Raw genomic sequence first — 17,004 nt, 5'->3', positions numbered from 1 at the left:
TCCTGGGACAGCAGGCTTTTCTCACTGAATGCCGCTGCAGGAACTCCCTGCTCCCCCTGGTTTCTGGACAGGCCCACCTTGCTCAGGTGAGGATTATGTGACATTCTAACAGCAACAGTTTGCTGGAGGATCACGGCAGGTCCTCTCAGACAGGCCACAACCCCGAGACTGCAGGGTGTACCCCCCCCCGCTGGCCTATGCTCCTCCAACCCCAAGCAGATCTGAGCAGGAATCACATGCAAACACTTTTCAGGCACTTTTTTTTTTAATTTCACATGGTTTGTGGGGCACCTCTTTCTAGACCGGAGCCATCTGTCCAGGTGTCTGGGGATGAGCAGAGCCTGAGAGAGGGGAGCCCTACTCCAGAGATCCCCAGGCCGTCACTATAGGCCTGTAGGGACACGCAAACACAGGCCTTGCGCTCCCAGCCTGTGAGTGGTCCTGAGTCAAAGGCTCCTATTTTACTATACGGTGTGGGCAGTGCCAAGGGCAGCTTCCTCTATTCAGGGAACGGTGGACAGTGGGGTGATGGCCACATTCGAGTCTCCCTGGATGTGAAGTCCATGGTGCCCTGGGTACAGGCCATCCCCCACCTTATGTCCTGGCTCCAGCCAACAGCCTGGATCCCCATGGAAGACTACGGCTCCTTTGAATGCATGTGGGCCAGGCGGCCACAGGTCGGGTCACAGGATGAGCGCTGGACAGACTCTGGGCAGTCAGGTGCCCCAAATGTCCAAACCTTGCTGCAGGGTCCTGGTCCGTGGATGTCCCCTGAGCTGTCAACGCGGGCCTGAGCCTTCAAGGTGGTGTGGCTTGTATGGGCTTTGCTCTTTAGTCTTGTGTCCAGGTTATAAGGGTGAGGCAGGGCGTTAATATAAAAGTTTGTACATACACATATAAAAAACAATTTGGTCTTCTGTTAAGGCTGTTACAGTTTAAAAGTTATGTAAACCAGGCACAAAGTAACAGTTACCGTACAACCGTAAAAAACAGGCGCGTGGGAGAGGCCAGGCTGCCTGCCAGGATTCAGGGCTCTGGGCAGTGCCTCTGTGCAATGTTGGGCATCAGCCCCAGCTGGCCTCTCGCTGCCTGGACTCTGCACTGGGAGTCGGTGCCCACCTCACATTGCTCTTGGAGCTTTTCATTCTGGATTCTTCTCGAAGAGATGAATGCTGGCTCTGGAGCTTTGGCACAGGGCCATCCTTAGAGGTGCAGATTCTGGCTCTGCAGACCCTCAGCCGTTAGCCTGGCCTGAGGTGGGGGGCAGGCAGTAGGTTGGGGGGTCTGAGTACCTCCGCTTGGCCCCAGGCAGCGGGCTGTCCTCGTCCAGGGTCTCCTCAGTGCCCTGTGCAGGCAGGTGAGCACCCGGCGTGATATACACAGAGTGTACCTGGTCTGGGCGGCGGGCAGGTGGCTCCCGGCGCCTCACTGAGGCGGTGGCCTCAAGGGCACCTGGTGCCCGGCCAGGGAGGTAGGAGGGCAGGCCGGGTGGGAGCTTGATGTTAGCTGTGGGCATGATGGGGGTCCGCCGGGGGGTCTTCACTCTGACCGTCACGAAGGACGACGGCCTTCGTCTTGGAGGGGCAGCCACCTCGGGGAGGGGGCTTGGGGCAGGCGTGCTGGGACTAGGGAGAGCAGGTACGGGGGGCCCTTTTGAGAGACAGACAGCAGGGTTACTGTAGCTTCAGGGCCAGGAGATGGACCCTCGCCCTGGGGCCTGCCAGGGATGGTCACGGGAAGGAAAAAAGCAGACACTACCTTAATACTGACCTTCCAAGGTCCCCCGCCCGGCTCGCTCTTCTAACAGGCTCTCGGTGCTGGCTGATGTTTCTGAGTCTAGGTTCTCCTCGTCGGAGCCCCGAGGGTCCAGTTCTGGCAGCCGGTAGGTGATGTCCTCCCTGGGGTGATGGGGTCACATTTCTAAGGCTGTCCCAATGGTGAAAGACCACCCCATGGAAAGTGCCCGGATGATGGGACAGAGCAGGCCATCTTGGTACTGGATGGGATGCCCTGCTCCCAGAACCTCCCACTTCCAAAGCACGCCTGGCCCAAAATGCCCCTGGCCCTTGAAAGCTCATGGGAAGAAGGTGTCAGGTTGCTGAGGGAAGCCAGGCATCTGGCCCTGTACTGAGCAAATGAGGAGCTCCTGCATCAGGACCTTTGCATGGACTGTTCCCTCTGCCTGGAGCACCCTACTCCGTAAGACCACTGTGGCCAGGTGCCCTGGCTCAAGCCTGTACTCCTGGCATAATTTTTTAATAGCACTCCTTTTCACACTCACATTTCGACTGGACAACGAATTATTCGGTTACCCTAGCTAAGGCCACCTTTAAGACAAAATCTGAACATCACCCGTTGCCCTTCCTTTCCCCGTGGGCCACCATGGTTCCCTGTGGTCAAGCATAGGCTTTAAACGGAGCCCCAAGCTGTGTTTTAGGACAACAGCATTCCACGAGATGGGTCCTGGATGACGGGACTGAGCTTGGCTGTCAGCCTCCCTAACGTCCAGGTCCTCTTTGCATAGTGCAGGGACCAGTAGATGGGGGTTGGATGGTGCAGAGGAGGGTGGGAAGGGGGCAGAGGGACACTTGCTTCTCCTCCTTGATGGACTGGATCCGCTCAATGAGTATCTCCTTCTCCCGGTCCTCGTCGTCACCAGCTGCTTCCTCCTCTGGCAGCACCCCCAGCTCTTCTGGGCCGCTGCTGCTTCCCCGGGCCGTGGGGCTCTTGTTCTGCAACAGAGAAGTGGCAGGTCTGGCCGGCCTCTCTGGGCAGCTGGGGTCAGTGCTTGTGAGTGGGGAGAGGGTGATGTGCACAGCTCCGGGGGAGGTTAGTTCTGCCGTGGACGGCAGGCTTAGTGAGGCTTCTCCAGGGGCCATGTGGGGACCAAGTGGCCGGTGCACAGCTGGTTAGTTGTCCTCAGCAGAAGTGGGCAGCAGGCAATGGGTCTCCCCCAGCATGCACTTTCAGAAGTTTAGGACATGCTGGGCCTATCCTACGAGGATCCCAGGGGCCGAGGGGAACCCCAGCATGCACTGTGCCAAAGACACGCAGGGTGGGCCAATCAATCGAGTACATACCAGGACCCCCTCATAGGGAGACGAAAACCCCAGTTTGAGAGGCCATGGCTGGGGGAGAGATGAACAGAGGATGACTACATGGTGTTATGAGTAAGTCACAGGTCGTGTCACAGGCACTGAGCCACATCTGACCGCAGGAACAAGGACAGGGGAGCCCAGGAACCAACCCCTTACCCCTCACACTCTGGGGCTACTTCTGTGGGATCAATCTCCTATGGGTGGGGCCCAAGTCGGCAAGGGCCGGGGTTGGAAGACGAGCAGAACTACCAAGTGGGTGACAGATCTCCCCCACTGCCCTGAGAGGGGCGGATGGCATGAAACAGAGAGGGTAGTGGTCATTTGTCTGAGGGGGGAATCCACCCCTAACCTGTCGGCCACAGGCCCTTGGCCAGGCTTATGTGGTAAAGGAGGTGCGACCCCGCCCCTGCCCCCTAAGGCCTGCCTACAGGGCCACTCCCACCCAGGCTACACTCCAACCACGCCCCCCACCGAGGCTCCACCCCACGATATGTACTCACAGTGTTTTGTCGCAGGAGGGAAAGCCTGCGGAAGGCGATGCTCTCCGCAGCCTCCAGCTGGCTGATCTCGTCCATCTTTACTTTGTACTTCCTCATCTGTTCCTTGATCAGCATCTCCACACACCTGTGGGGAAGGCCCACTGAGAGGGTGACTTAGGGATAGCAGGTGTGGGGGCCCAGTGTCCAGAGAGGTGCTGGCTGGAGACTGGGACATGGTGGCCAAAGCAGAGACCCACCCAGAAACCAGGCAGGGCCAGCGACACAGCTATGGCTCCCATATTGGCCCAAGCTCACTTGCTGTGTGATCTTGAATGACTCACTGCACCTTTCTGAGCCTGAGTCTCCATCTCCTTGTTTGAAGGAGAAAGTATGTACAGAGGATTGGAGTGAATTGACCCCTCAGTCACCCTGCAGGGTGGAGATTATTCCCTCTCACAGAGAAGTATGAGGCGTAGGAGACTGGGTGACTTGTCTTAAGGAATGCAGGCAGTTGGCCCCAAGGGCTCCAGAATGTGTGCTTTGACAAGCAGCTCATCTGCTTAGTGGTCAAAGCCAGCCTGAGTGGTCAGTACAGAGGGGACTCAGCCCAGAGTGGTCAGTGGATTCAGCCTGGAGTACCAGGGGGATTCAACCCCAGAGTGATCAGTGCTTGGGGGGACTCAGTCTCAGGGGGACGGAGCCTAGAGTGGTCCGTAGTGAGGGACTCGGCCTCGGAGAAGTAGTCACAACTCAAGGTTCCCACAGCACGAGCACGTAAGAAGGACAGGAACAAAGACTGCTAGAGGACGCTGCAAGCACGTCTGTCAGGCCCCGCGGGCTCCTCTCCTTGCTGCCTGTCATTGTTCATTAATTATGACGAGCATGGCCTAGGGCTGTACGATCAGGCCTTTTTGGTGTGTTTGCCTCGTGAAACCACCTACACTGACAGGTTCTTGTCTTCACAAGCCAACATGCTCTTAGTGACTGATGTCTGACAACTTTCTGAGTTCTTTTGAAGAACTTTTGGAGAACTTTTGCGGCTGGAAAGAAGAAACCTCGAGACCAGAGCTTGAACACGGGCGCCACGTCCGCTCCTTGCCCTGACTTTCCCTCCTTAGAGGTGCTGCAGCCTCAGAAGAATTCAGGGGGGTCCCTGGCAAGTCTGCCCCGAACTCACGTGGTAATCTTGAGGACGTCCTTCATGCTGGTCAGCGGGTCTGAGTTGTCAGGGCAGCGTAGGAGGCAGGGTGCAAAGATGATGGCCAGTGCACTGGGTGACATGCGATTCACGTCCTCGAGCAGGGCCACCCTGTGTAGCGAGCAGCAGTTAAGGGACGGCCGGGAGCCCCCTCACCGACCCGCCAACATGGGCCCAAATCCTGGCGCAGAACCCGCCGAGAATACCCGCCTGGGGATGGGCGGCGGGGCTCCTGGCAGGGACCCCCACCCCAAAGAGAGTGGCAGCGGGTACTTGCTTGACCAGGTGGAAGATGAGCCGCTCCAAGGAGTTGTGATTGGCTTCTGGAAGATGCTCCAGGACGGCGTAGATGGCAGCCAGCTGCTCCTGCTTCTCTGGCAGCTCTAGGAAGGCCCAGGTGTCAGCTTCCTGTGGGCCCCACTGAGATACCCCTTGGGGACAGGGAAGCCTCCCACCGGGTGGGGCCTGGGCTGGGTGTGTGGCAAGAATGAAGGGTCCCAGAGGGGTCCCAGCCCTGCCCCAGGTCTTGGTTTCTCAGCTCTGCTTGGGTGGTCCTGTGTCCCTGGCTGGCCACAGTATGCTTGTGGCTTTGACCCCAATCTTGACCACCCGCCCACCCCTGTTGCCATGACAGGACTCACCGACGGCACGGAGGAAGTCACTGTACTGGGCGAAGGTCATGAGGGGCTCGGGCAGTTCCCGCAGCCACTGTTTGAGCACCCCAGTGATGGCATGTATGGGGAAGTTCTCCAGCTTGACGGCCGCGGGGTCTTTGGAGAAAGTGGGCAGGGCTGGTGAGCGCAGTGCAGATGGGAGGGCTGTGCCCTCATGGTGCCCACGTGCCGGAATAGCTACCTATTTGCAGGCCCCACCTGCCACAGCACCCACCTGACTGTAGCGCCTGCCGGAGCTCCCTCGTGCGGTTGGCAGCGCCTGATTTGCGGTAGAGCCCCTCGGTGTACAGGCCGTGCATCTCCACGTGTTCCAGAAGCTTCTCCAGCACGATGGGCACCGAGGCCTTATCGCTGGTCAGGCTATCCACGCAAACACCAAAGTGGCCCGGCTCGGCACCTGGCTCGCTCTGCAATGCCGGAGGCGGGCGTGAGGCCTGGGTGGTCTGTCTTCCCCAGCTGCCCTTCAGACCTCCTCTGTGGGCTCCGTCCCTCGGCCCCACATCCCCCCTTGCAGGTCTGGCTGTGCCGGGCTGCGGAAGTCAGCTCAGTAGCCGCTGGGCAGGTGCTCCATGCAAGGAGCACCCACGGCCCCTCAGAACAGTCCGTCCTGGCTCCTGCTGCCACTCCAGCACTTGGGACCCTGCCTTCCTCGTGGGTACAGCAGGGGTATTCCCTCCGCCCACAAGAGGCAGGAGCAGGGCCAGGTTCTGAGATGCACACACAAGCCCAGCCCCTGCCTCGGGGGTCTCAAGGCGCTCGGGCAGAACCGGGTGCTTCACCTCAGGCCCAGCCCCCCTCGCCAGCTCCCTGCGTCTTCGTGACGCCCTCCCGTGGCCTTGCACCAGGCGCACCCTCTCCTCCACACCTCTCAGGACTGCCTTCCACAGGCACCTGGTCCTGAACCTAGTGTTGTTCTGGAAAGTTCCCGGCCTCGGTGGGCTCACCTTCCTTCCGCATGGGTAGGAGCAGTAGGTCTGAATCTTGTGCACGCACTTCTTGTGGCAGGTCGTCTTGCACACTAGGAGTCACGGCGGGGGAGAGGGTGGTCACAGGCAGACCAGTAGGGGCCTCCGGCTCCCAGGGCCGCCTGCCCCGATGGCCAGGGGCCTGCTGACTAGACTTGCATCACACATATCTCTGCCCTGGTTCCCAGGCGAGGGAGCCATGTGGGCAGGTGTTCACAGCTGGTGAGTGTTAGTGGCTTCAGAGCCAGCCTGGCCAGTGAGAACCAGCCCCAGGGGTTTAGGGGGCCCTGCCAGGAGGAGGCCCTGGGGACTTGGCCTATAACAGTGGTGTGAGTGATGTCGCTTTTGTTTCTCCCAAGCACACCAAACCCCAGACTAGGGGACATGAGGCATGGAGAGAAGAGAAAGAGGAGGTGGTATCTGGGTATGTCCTTATCTTGGAACAGTGACACATGCCCGGGTATTTATGACGGATGTGGGAAGGGGGGCTGCTCCTCACACAGGACCCCAGGGGAGAGGAGGAGACCCTGGGTTGAAAAGACAGAGGAGCCTGGCTGGTGCTGGTATGAAAATGCAAGTGCTAGAGGCCCGCTGGACCTCACTAGGCCTCTGAGGGTCGGCTGATCTCCAGGCTTGGCGTGGCTACCCCCTGGCTGCCCGACTGAGGGCCATCTGGGCTATCCTGGGCTATGCCCATCTCTCAGGGTCCCCGGGTGGGGACTGACTGGCCTCTCCTGGCACATAGGGGAAGAGCCAGCAGCTCAGGCAGTGGCAACAATGCGTAGAAAGGCCCGGAGGTGGGACACAGGGTCACCTGCCTAGGTTGGGTTTTGAGTGGGGAGAGATGTGGCCAGGACAGTGTTCTGGAAAGATCTGCCCTGTGGCTGAGGTGAAGGTCCTGGAGCCCAGCAAGGGGTTAGGGACATGGTGGCAGGCTTCAGTGGGGTTCAGGGCGTGCAGTGTGGGAGGCTGGGGCGCTGAAGCACTCACCGCTGCAGAGCAGGGCCTTGTCCATGAGCCAGATGTAGGAGAGGCACTGCTCACACGACTGAGGGATGCTCACTTGGTAGCTGGCGAACACGTGCCCGTTGTGCTGCTGGACCTAGGGGCCGAGGAGGCAGGGCTGAGTGGCGAGGGTGCCCCCCCTACCCCTCCCAGTCGGGCTGCCAAGCATGGATGTTGCCGGAGGCATCTTAGGGCCGGGGGCCGCTCCTTCACCACTGGGGTTCCTCAGGGCTGGGCGAAAACCACACATGCTCACCTGCGCACACTCACGCACACACATACACGCATACTCACCGCGCGCTCCTGCTTCCGTTTCTTCTTTTGAGCTTTGCTCTGCTGTGAGGGAGCACAAAGGCAGGTCTGTGTGGGCCTCTGGGGTAGCCCCGCCTCCAGCCGGCCCCCCAGGCTGTGCCAGCCCCCTGCCCCCACCCACCTTGGGCAGCTCAAAGTCGTTTTTGGTGTGCCCGCGGGTGAACTCGTCCAGCAATGACTGGAAAAGGTTGAGGACCAGGTTGGTGTCCTTCTCGCCACGCTCAGCTGCCAGGTTGCTCACGACAATCTGGTAGTTCTCCATCAGGTCCTTGTAGCCAACGTGGATCTTCCCGTTCTGTGGGGACGGAAGGTGTGACCCCCCCTGGACAGAGAGAGGGGGGGACGTCCTGGGGAAGGCTCAGGGATTGCCAGGTTCCCCCGGGGCTGGGGACTACACGTACGGGGACGGAGTACATGGTCTTGAGGTTGCCCCGAAATTTCTCGGTGGCCTCGATGAACAAGCTCTCAATGGGAGTCTTCTGGGAACGCAGGTCATTTATCTGGAGAGAGATGGGGGGAGAGACCCACGGACCCTGTGTTGCCTCAGGCCATATATAAGAGTGGCACCACTCTGCCCTGTCCCCGAGCCCTTCTCTGACTCCCCTGGGCTTGCAGGATAAAATCTGGGCGCTCCACTCAACCCTGGTTTCTCTCATCCCTTCAGTTCAGGTTCAAACTATTGACATTCGGGGCCAGATCACTCACTGTGGGGTGTGGAACAGCACCCCCGGCCTCCACCCATGAGATGCCAATAGCAGCCCTCACTCGAACACCAAAAATGTCTACAGATGTTGCCAAGTGTCCCCGGAGGGCAGAATTGCCACACAAGTGCTCAACCCCTGGCCACGCCCCAGGACCGAGGGCTGCCTTGAACTGCTTGGTCCTTCTATGACATGTCTGCCCCTTGCAGCGTCCCCCGCTGCCCTTCTGAGAAGCTCCCAAATCCTGCTGTGGGATTGTCTGTGGCTGGGGCCGTAAACACCAGGAGCATAGGCCATGGCTTGTTTACCTCTCCTGTACACAGTAAGTGCTCAATTAGCATCGGCCACAAGACCCAATGCGTTTTGTAAAAGTGTATTCTAAATAAAATAAGAAATTCAGGGGCATGGCTGGGCCATGGTGGAGCCACAGTGAGGCTGCAGGACCTAGAGAAAGCCTGGTGGGACACAAGTATGTTCAGTGCCCTGCCTGGAAGGTTATTCTCGATCTTGCTGTTTGTTTCCTCGAGTGTGTGAGAAGGGGGGCAACTACCCCCCAACGTCACTGCAACACAATAGACACGTGTCTTCTAACAGCAGATCGAAAATATTCGGGAAAACAAACAAACAAAAAAAGAAATCCCAGAACGTCCCCCAAACCAAAACTTGAATTTGCTGCGGGCTGAGCACTATGCTGAGCACATTACCACAGGGGTCACGTGTAGACACAGCCTGCTGTAGCCTATGCGCAAACGTAAGGGACTTATATTTTGGGATTTGCAGGGGTCCTGGAACCGATCCCCTTTGGATACTGAGGGACGACTGTGTCTGTCCTGACCGAGATGAATGTAGGTCACAAATGGTGTTATGTGAGCCCACGCCAGGTTTTACAGAAAAAGAGCTAATGTCAAAGTTAGGAACAAGCATCATGTTTCTGGAATTTTCTGTGTGTTGGAACTGTGCACCTGGACTTTCTGTTCTGCTACGGGTTCTGATGTGGTGGCTCAGAAAACTCTGCTGGATGGTGCCAGCCCTTGTAGGAAGGCCCAGGTCTGAAGACTTGCAACTCCTCCCCCTGAACCCCCATTGCCCCACCTTGTTGAGTAGGAACTCGTCCAGGTACTTGAGCTCATTGGCGTTGGTGATCTGGCGGAACACCGACTCCCGCCACTTCTCTGACACCGTGATTCTGCCAATCTTGAGGTTCCGGTTTTTCTTCCCTTTGCCTCCTGGCTCCTTGGTATGCTTCTCGCCTGCAGTGTGGCGGTGCTGGTGGCCTGAGGGGGCTATAGGGCAGAAGGAGTGGCTGGCAAGGGCAGGTTCTGGGGGAGGATGCTGAACAGCTTCTTGGGGCAGTCACAGACAGCCAGGACCCTATACATGGCACGCTGGGGCCCACACCTACAAAGTGCCACCAGGGATGGGAACCAGCCCTGAAGCAGTATGCCCAAAGCCCCAGGGGCCCCAGTGGCTCTGCTGTGCATTCCTGAGGTTGAGGGTGACCAACCTTCTAGATTCTTCTTCATGATGGCAGCTTCCAGCACAACATTCCCAGGGGCTGTGTTCTCCGTGTCCTCCACACCCTCCAGGCTGTACTTTTTATCCTTGTTCTTATGTAGGAAAAGTCTCTTAAATGTGGACCTGAAGGAGAAAATAAGGGGTTCCGTTTAAGTCTCAGGAAATGAAAACAGAGGTGAGCCCAAAGAAAGGGTCATCTTACCATAAAGAAATAACCCGTCTTCATTATTAATGAAAATGAATGCTACTAAAAATAAGATCGAATTGCGTGAAACTGATGGAGGAATCAAGTGAAAAAGCACGGTGCTGAGCAGATGCTGATCCCATTTTCATATATATATATATATTCACATATATATATAAATAAATAAAACCATCCGATCCCTTTCATGTGTTTTATGACACAGGTTAGGAAAAAAATTCACAAAGAATAAACAGAATCGTGCACTGTGGCTACTAGGTGTGTGTGGGGTGAACTTATTTGGGAACCGGGTCTTCGCAGATGTGACCAAATACTGTAGACTGAATGTGTGTGTCTCCCCAAATTCATATGCTGAAGCCTAATCCCCCATGTGATGGTATTAGGTGGTAGGGCCTCTGGGAGGTGATTAGATCATGAGGGTGGAGCCCTCATGAATGGCATTAGTGCCCTTATAAGAGACCCCAGAGAGCACACCCTGGCTCCTTCTGCCAGAAGTCGTCTACGAACCAGGAAGTGCGTCCTCATTGGACACCAAGTCTCCTTGGCACCCTTGATCTCAGACTTGCAGCCTCCAGAACAGTGAGAACTAACTGCCTGTTGTTTAAGCAGCTCAGTCTGTGGTATTTTGGTATAGCAGCCTGAATGGACTAAGACCCTAAGTAAAACATCTCAAGATCAGATCATCCTGGATTACCCAGATGGGCCCTAAATCCAACGACAAGTGTCCTTATAAGAGACAGAAAAAGAAGACACAGGCGAAAGAAGGTTACGTGATGATGGAGGCAAAGAATGAACGGCTGTGTTCACAGCCAAGGCTGCCTGGAGCCCCCAGAACCTGGAAGAGCAGGAAGGTTGCTTGCCCTAGAGCCTCTGGTGGAAGAGGCCCTGTGACACCTGGATTTCAGACTTCTGGCCTCCGGGACTGTCAGAGAATAAGTTTGTTTGAAGCCACCCTGTTGGTGGTTCATTGCTTTTGGTGGTGGGGGTCATCCCACAGTGGGGGGCTCTGTGCCTCCCACTACAGCTCATTCTTCACCTTCTTCAGTCTCTTTGGATCAGAGCTCCCCTGTTCTGCTCTGGGATGAAACTAGCCGTAGCACTTGGGCAGGAGCTTCTGGAGACAAAGCCTCGGCCGAGAACCCAGGAGGACTTCCTGGAAGTAGGGACGGGGGAGCTGGTTCTGGTTCCATAAAAAGCCAAACGGAACCCACCCATCTGTACCCAGAAGAGGTGACCCCGATTGGCTCTAAACTCCAGTGGGATCATTTCATCCCAAAATGACCAGGACCTGGGCTCCATGGGGGCCTCTTGTGATGGAATTGCTACTGAGGAAACGCTTTTGCCCGACTCAGCTTTGTAAATGCCGTTGGTTTTGGAAACCGGCCACTTGGAGACTTTAAGTCTTGTCAGAGGCCCTGGCCATCCTCTGTGGCCCAAGCCCACCCTGAACCCCACCCACACTCACTTAGAGTCGGCCTGGGGGCCTGGTGACAGTCCTGCATCTGTGCCGGTGGCAGATGCGTCGCCCGATTTCTTCTTCTGGATGGCTGGCTTCTTTGTGCTGGGCTCACCATCCACACCTTCCGAAGGAGGCTACAATAGAAGAGGGCTGGGTAAGCAAAGGCAGGTGGCTTCACTGGAGGAAAGCAAGGGGTCCTTAAGTCGCCATGTGCTCTGTTCACCGACTCCCCTTCTCTTGTCAGCTGCCCTTTGGGCAAAAGGGAACCGGGGCTCTGAGGGTTGAGAGCTGAGGCCTGAAGCTTTACCTGAGTCTTGGCCTGGGCCGGGGCTGGGAGGAGCTTGGAGACGTCGCTGGTAGATAATGAAATGCGCCTCTCCCTGCGAGATCACAGAAATGTGGCTTTGATCAACAAGAAAGAGTTCAGAGGTGGTGTTGGTTGTTATGACTGGAGGGTAATTCTACTGGCATCTGGTGGGTGGAGCCTGGGGACGCTGCTCTGCATCCCACGTACACAGGATGGTTCCACCCCGAAGGCAGCCCCATGTGCAGAGGGCCGTGTCCTCCTCCACTCTTCCCTTCAGTTAAGTGGGCCTCTGGGACAAGGGGCTGGTACTAGTCACCAACATTTAGCTAAGTGAGGCTCAGGCAGTGTGTGTTAAGAGCTGGGGGTAGCTCCTGAGCAGTGTGGTCACCCCCATTCACTGATAAGGAAACCGAGGCCTAGGTGGGGCAGGGTGTGGGGCCCAGGGGCTTTCTGAGTAGGGGCTCCCAGGGTTCAGGGTCCTGGCCAGGACCCAGCAGGGGGGCCCTAGGCAGGTGCCTCATCCACACCGGACCCCTCTCCCTCCTTCTTCAGGGCTCCACACACTTCGTGTTAGCTCTTGGGCACGAAGCTGCTTGTGTGTTTTGGGGACACCTGTACCCCACAGAATACGGGAAGGCCCCATGCAGAGAATAAGGTGGCCCCAAGTGCTGTCGTGTGAGACCAGTCCTGCTGTCAGGCCTTTGACCGCACGGCCCCTGCCCAGCCCACTCACAGTGCTTGGACAAAGGATGGTGTGGGGCTTACTCTGTGGGTGTGAGGGTGGCCCCTACAGCTCGGTGCCGCTCGCTCAGGTCCAGAGACTGGCTCAGCATGGTGCTGGGGCTGGTAGCCGTCCGGTTCTTGCCCCGCCACAGCTCCACAGCACTGGCCAGCCGTTCGGAGGCTGGGTCCCGGTACCGCTGGATATAGACGGGGCCTCCAGGGCTCTCGGGCCTGTCCTGTGCCCTTGGGCTACCACTCAGCTTGCTCTTCTCCTGGGGGGTCTCGGGGGTGGAGCCAGGGGCTGGTGTGCCAACCCTGCTGTCCAGGGCCAGGCTGGTGGGCCGTTCCATTCTGCCCTGGGGTACCTGCGGGGTTTCTCTGGGGACCTGGCAGGTTGGCGTGGCTTGTGGTGGCCCCTCAGGTTGCTTTGTCTGAACAGATTTCTCCATCTCTGTTCCTGTGTCTGAGGGGGCTTCATCTTCTCTGCTCTCCTTTTTGTCTTTGGGGAGATGCTCCTCCTGCTCCAGGGCAACCTTTCCAGAAGGTTCTCTGAGGGCGTTTTCATCCTTACAGGACTGCATGTGTTTGTTCTGGAGTTCCACGTGCTCTAGCCCTCTCTGCCTCCGAGACTCACGCTTCTCCCGGCTGCTGGACACTTTCTCATGAATTTCAGGTGCGTTTTTCTGGGGTGGGAGAACCTTCTCAGGGCTGGGGCCCTCCTTCTTGGGGTGGGAGCTTTCCGCTGGGGGCTCATGGGTTGGCCATCCCTCGGGCTCCAGTGCTGAATGCGTGTCATCCTCCGATGGTTCTGGGCCTAGCCTGCCCACTGTGGTTTCTTCCCTCGCGGCTTGCTGGGCTTCCCTCTCTTTCTCTTCCGCCTTCCGCTTCTCTGTGACCATCTGGCGGAAGCTAGTGTGAGGAGAGTAAAAAGGGAGGGTTCAGGAACCAATGTGCCCGTGGCCCCTAGAATCCACCCAGGGCGTCAGAGGCCTCGGAGCCATGTTCTAGTGGGACTCCTGTCATGGGCTCAGGCACTGGGTGCCATCCCTGGCCTTGAGAGATGCTTCCAGGTAGGCAGAATCTCCTCAGCCTACAAAGGGGAAACAGGAGGGTGGCCTTGTCCTCATGGCCACCTCTGCCCTGGGTCTGCCTGGCTGTTCAGGGGTACCATCATTTGGTCTGTCATGGGAAAGCTGTTAAGAAATCCTTGAATTCCTTTGGGGTCCCTGGCCCAGCGGATGCCTAAGCTCCCTGTGTGGTGGAAGGGGAGCCCACGGTGCGCTGGTCCAGGGTGGCCTGAACCGCCCCCCACCCCGAATCCATGTGTTTCACTGACCGGCTGGGGGAAGTCGGTGTAAAGTTCCCTGGTGGGGACCAAGTGCAGCTGGAGGCAACTTGGGGCTTCACATAAGCACTGGCCACCAGGTCTGGGGCATCTTTATGGGACCTGTGTACCCAGACGGCTGGATTCCTGCCAGCTTCCCTGCGTCCAGAATGACGTCCTGACAGCTGTGCCTGTATCTCAGGCAGCTTTTGGGTGAGTGTTTGGGTGAATGTTTCCTGGCTTGTGAAACATTCTGAGGGGTGGGGCCCTGTTCTGCTCACCTCTTGCGCTGCAGGTGCCCCCGGCAGAGGCTCTGTAGGTGGATGATGCTCTGTCTTTGGTGCTGGTAGGCCACTCGCTGCCGGTAGCCCCTCCATGTGGCCTGGAGGTACAGGGCTGCCTGTGTCCTCTCCAGAGCCTGCCTGACACGGTAGGACCGCCAGCAGGCCTGAGAGCAGAGCAGGTGTTCAGGGGCCAGGCATGTGCCACTCCCACACCCCAGCCCATTGGCCCATTCATTACCTGGATGGTGACAGCTGCCCGCCTCATCTGCAGGAAGTGCCGGCGTTCCAGCACCATCCGGAACCAGCTTTGCAGGAGCAGGATCTTTCGTACGACCTCCCGGTGCAGCGTCTCCTGCAGGGCCTGTCGCTCTGTCTCCTTCAGGAAAACCTGGAGGGCGCGAGCACAGGTGGGGGTCAGCGAGGCCCCCAAGAACCCCTGGGCCCAGGAGGTCTGCACAGCTAGCCTGGGAGTGAGTGAGACCAAGCTGGTGTGCTGACTGACCTGAGCAAGGGGAGTGTTTCTTGAAATGTATTGAGATGCAATTTACATAACACAAAATTGACCATTTAAAGCAAACAACTCAGTGGCACTTAGAACATTCACAATGTTGTGCAATTACCACCTTTATCTAGTTCCAGAACGTTTCATCACCCCAAAAGGAAACCTTATCCCCATGAGCAGTTGCTCCCCATTCTTCCTCCCCCAGCCCTGGCAATCACTAATCTGCTTTCTGTCTCTTTGGATTTGCTTATTAGATATTTCAGCTAAATGGAATCATGCACTATGTGGCCTTTGGTGTCAGCCTTCTTTCACTCAGTGTAATGTTTTCAAGGTTCATCAGTTTGTAGCGTGAATCGGGGCTGAATAGTATTCCCGTGTGGATGGACCACATCTTATTCATCCATTCATCAGCCGAAGGACACTTGGGTTTGCCCAAGGATCTGTTTGCCGATTGTGACTAGTGCTTCTATGAATATGCGTGTGCAAAGATTTGTTTGAATACCTATTTTTAGTTGTTTTGGGTCTATACCTAGGAGTGGACTTGCTGGGTCACATGGTAACTCTAATGTGTTGGGGAACCATGAAGGGATTTTTCACATCAGGTGAAGCCACAACAGGGATCTGTTGGATAACAAGCAAGCAACACCCATTCAGAGGTGGGAGATGGTTTCTGGAGGGAAGATGAGTGAAGGCAACCTGCCAGGCATTACAAAGGTGACTGACTGGTCCCTGAACACCCTGGGTCATGTGCTGAAAAATCGTCTTGTAGCCTGTGTGCTTGAGAAAATGAGAAATAGGCCTGATGCCTGAGCCCCCGCCCCATAGGTGCACCCTCTGCCTTGCAGGAAGAAATAACATGCTTGCAGGAAGAAATAACATGCCAGGCCCCAAGAAACGTACTGCCTTAGCAGAGCCCTTTACTTTTCAGCACGTGACTCAGGGCCTTGGGCCATGGGAAGACCCTGTCCTGGGTGTGACGGAAGGCAGGGTGCAGGTGTGCGACCACCCCGAAGGGTGGGAAGGCTGACCTTAGTCTTTCCGATCTGGTAACTCCTTTTGTCAACATTCATCTTCTCCAGCAGGGCAGAGATGACCTCCCTGCAGGGCGGGGAGTTCTTGGGCAACAGCACCTGGAACTGCTCTGTGAAGTCCTGGGTGATTTCGACCGAGAAAGAGAATCCAAGTGAGCATTTCCGCCACTGACAGGGACACAAAGCTCTGGCAATTCCCTCATCGAGCCGGTTTCCGAAGCTGAAACTTGGGTTGATGTGAATGGTATTGACGAAGCTAATATCTCAGACCTTTTGAAATAGTATAAAACTTAAGAAAGACGATCACAGATACAGAGCACTGGATCTTTCAGTCAATTGCTGAGTAGCCATCGTGTTTCCCCCAAAATAAGACCAAGCCGGACAATCAGCTCTAATGCATCTTTTGGAGCAAACATTAATATAAGACCCGGTCTGATATCATAGTAAAAGAAGACGGATCTTATATATTAACGTTCGCTCCAAAAGATGCATTAGAGCTGATGGTCCAACTAGATCTTATTTTCGGGGAAACACGAAAATAAGGAGGCCTGCTGGTGCTGGCATTGTTGGGGGGTACCCAGGAGATGAGGCCGCCCTTGGGGGGGCTTATAGCCTATGTCTCGTTAGAGGGCTGGATCATAGCTGGAAGCATGTGCCTTTTAAGTAAACAACTGTGTCAAATTTTAAGAGCCAAGCATTAGTAAACCCCACTAGCACTTTCTCCCTTTCCTGTAATTTTGCCTTTTCTATTTCCACTGAGAAAGATGGCATTTCCAGTCTGTGGATAAGAAAAGAGGCATGCCGTGATGAAGCCACATCCTCAAAGCCATTCGGATAAGCTTGAACAGGGACCATGGGTCACCACCTTCGGCTTGGGGGCCAGTGCTCACTTAAGCACCAAATAGCTCAGAGTACAAGCCCAGAATGCTCAGTCTGGGCCATGCTGATCCCTGGGGACATGCGGTGAGGTCTGGAGACTTCCTGAGTTGTCACAACTTGGTTGGGGGGCGAGGAGGGGACGCATGTGCCACTGGCATTGACGGGGTGGAGGCCAGGGACGCTGCTCAACATGCTGCAGTGCACAGGACGGCCCTGCCACAGAGACTCACTCAGCCCCCAGTGTCAACGGCACCATGACTGAGAAACTGCTCTAGCAATTTGGTCTTCACCAAGCTGAGGTGACTCACGATGCCTTGTGTTTTGAGAATGCCCAGTGAGCCATTGC

At 56.5% G+C, this 17,004-nt stretch overlaps 1 protein-coding gene across 6 annotated transcripts in view; it reads right to left on the bottom strand.

Annotated features, from left to right (window-relative positions):
- Window positions 1-250: 250 nt before the first annotated feature.
- Window positions 251-17,004, bottom strand: part of MYO9B (myosin IXB) — a 79,227-nt gene continuing 62,473 nt past the window's right edge. The window contains exons 20-41 of one of the 6 annotated variants that reach the window (XM_081077708.1): window positions 15,777-15,899; window positions 14,485-14,634; window positions 14,244-14,410; window positions 12,681-13,547; window positions 11,916-11,988; window positions 11,615-11,742; window positions 9,937-10,070; window positions 9,525-9,715; window positions 8,133-8,231; window positions 7,853-8,026; window positions 7,714-7,755; window positions 7,405-7,516; window positions 6,394-6,467; window positions 5,664-5,856; window positions 5,417-5,545; window positions 5,053-5,158; window positions 4,755-4,886; window positions 3,599-3,722; window positions 3,081-3,128; window positions 2,589-2,732; window positions 1,759-1,894; window positions 251-1,650 (exon numbers count right to left, since the gene is read on the bottom strand). In XM_081077708.1, coding sequence (XP_080933834.1) covers window positions 1,760-1,894; window positions 2,589-2,732; window positions 3,081-3,128; window positions 3,599-3,722; window positions 4,755-4,886; window positions 5,053-5,158; window positions 5,417-5,545; window positions 5,664-5,856; window positions 6,394-6,467; window positions 7,405-7,516; window positions 7,714-7,755; window positions 7,853-8,026; window positions 8,133-8,231; window positions 9,525-9,715; window positions 9,937-10,070; window positions 11,615-11,742; window positions 11,916-11,988; window positions 12,681-13,547; window positions 14,244-14,410; window positions 14,485-14,634; window positions 15,777-15,899 — 3,345 coding nt within the window. In that variant the 3' untranslated portion in view covers window positions 251-1,650; window position 1,759. Of the gene's footprint in view, window positions 1,651-1,758; window positions 1,899-2,588; window positions 2,733-3,080; window positions 3,129-3,598; window positions 3,723-4,754; window positions 4,887-5,052; window positions 5,159-5,416; window positions 5,546-5,663; window positions 5,857-6,393; window positions 6,468-7,404; window positions 7,517-7,713; window positions 7,756-7,852; window positions 8,027-8,132; window positions 8,232-9,524; window positions 9,716-9,936; window positions 10,071-11,614; window positions 11,743-11,915; window positions 11,989-12,680; window positions 13,548-14,243; window positions 14,411-14,484; window positions 14,635-15,776; window positions 15,900-17,004 lie in introns of all 6 variants that reach the window. The other 5 variants (XM_081077707.1, XM_081077705.1, XM_081077709.1 and 2 more) reach the window with 5 other exon arrangements.

This window comes from Rhinolophus hipposideros (genome assembly GCF_964194185.1).
Source record: "Rhinolophus hipposideros genome assembly, chromosome: 16".
Lineage (NCBI taxonomy): Eukaryota > Metazoa > Chordata > Mammalia > Chiroptera > Rhinolophidae > Rhinolophus > Rhinolophus hipposideros.
Note: the sequence above shows the minus strand (reverse complement) of the source record. Positions and strands in the feature narration are given on the sequence as shown.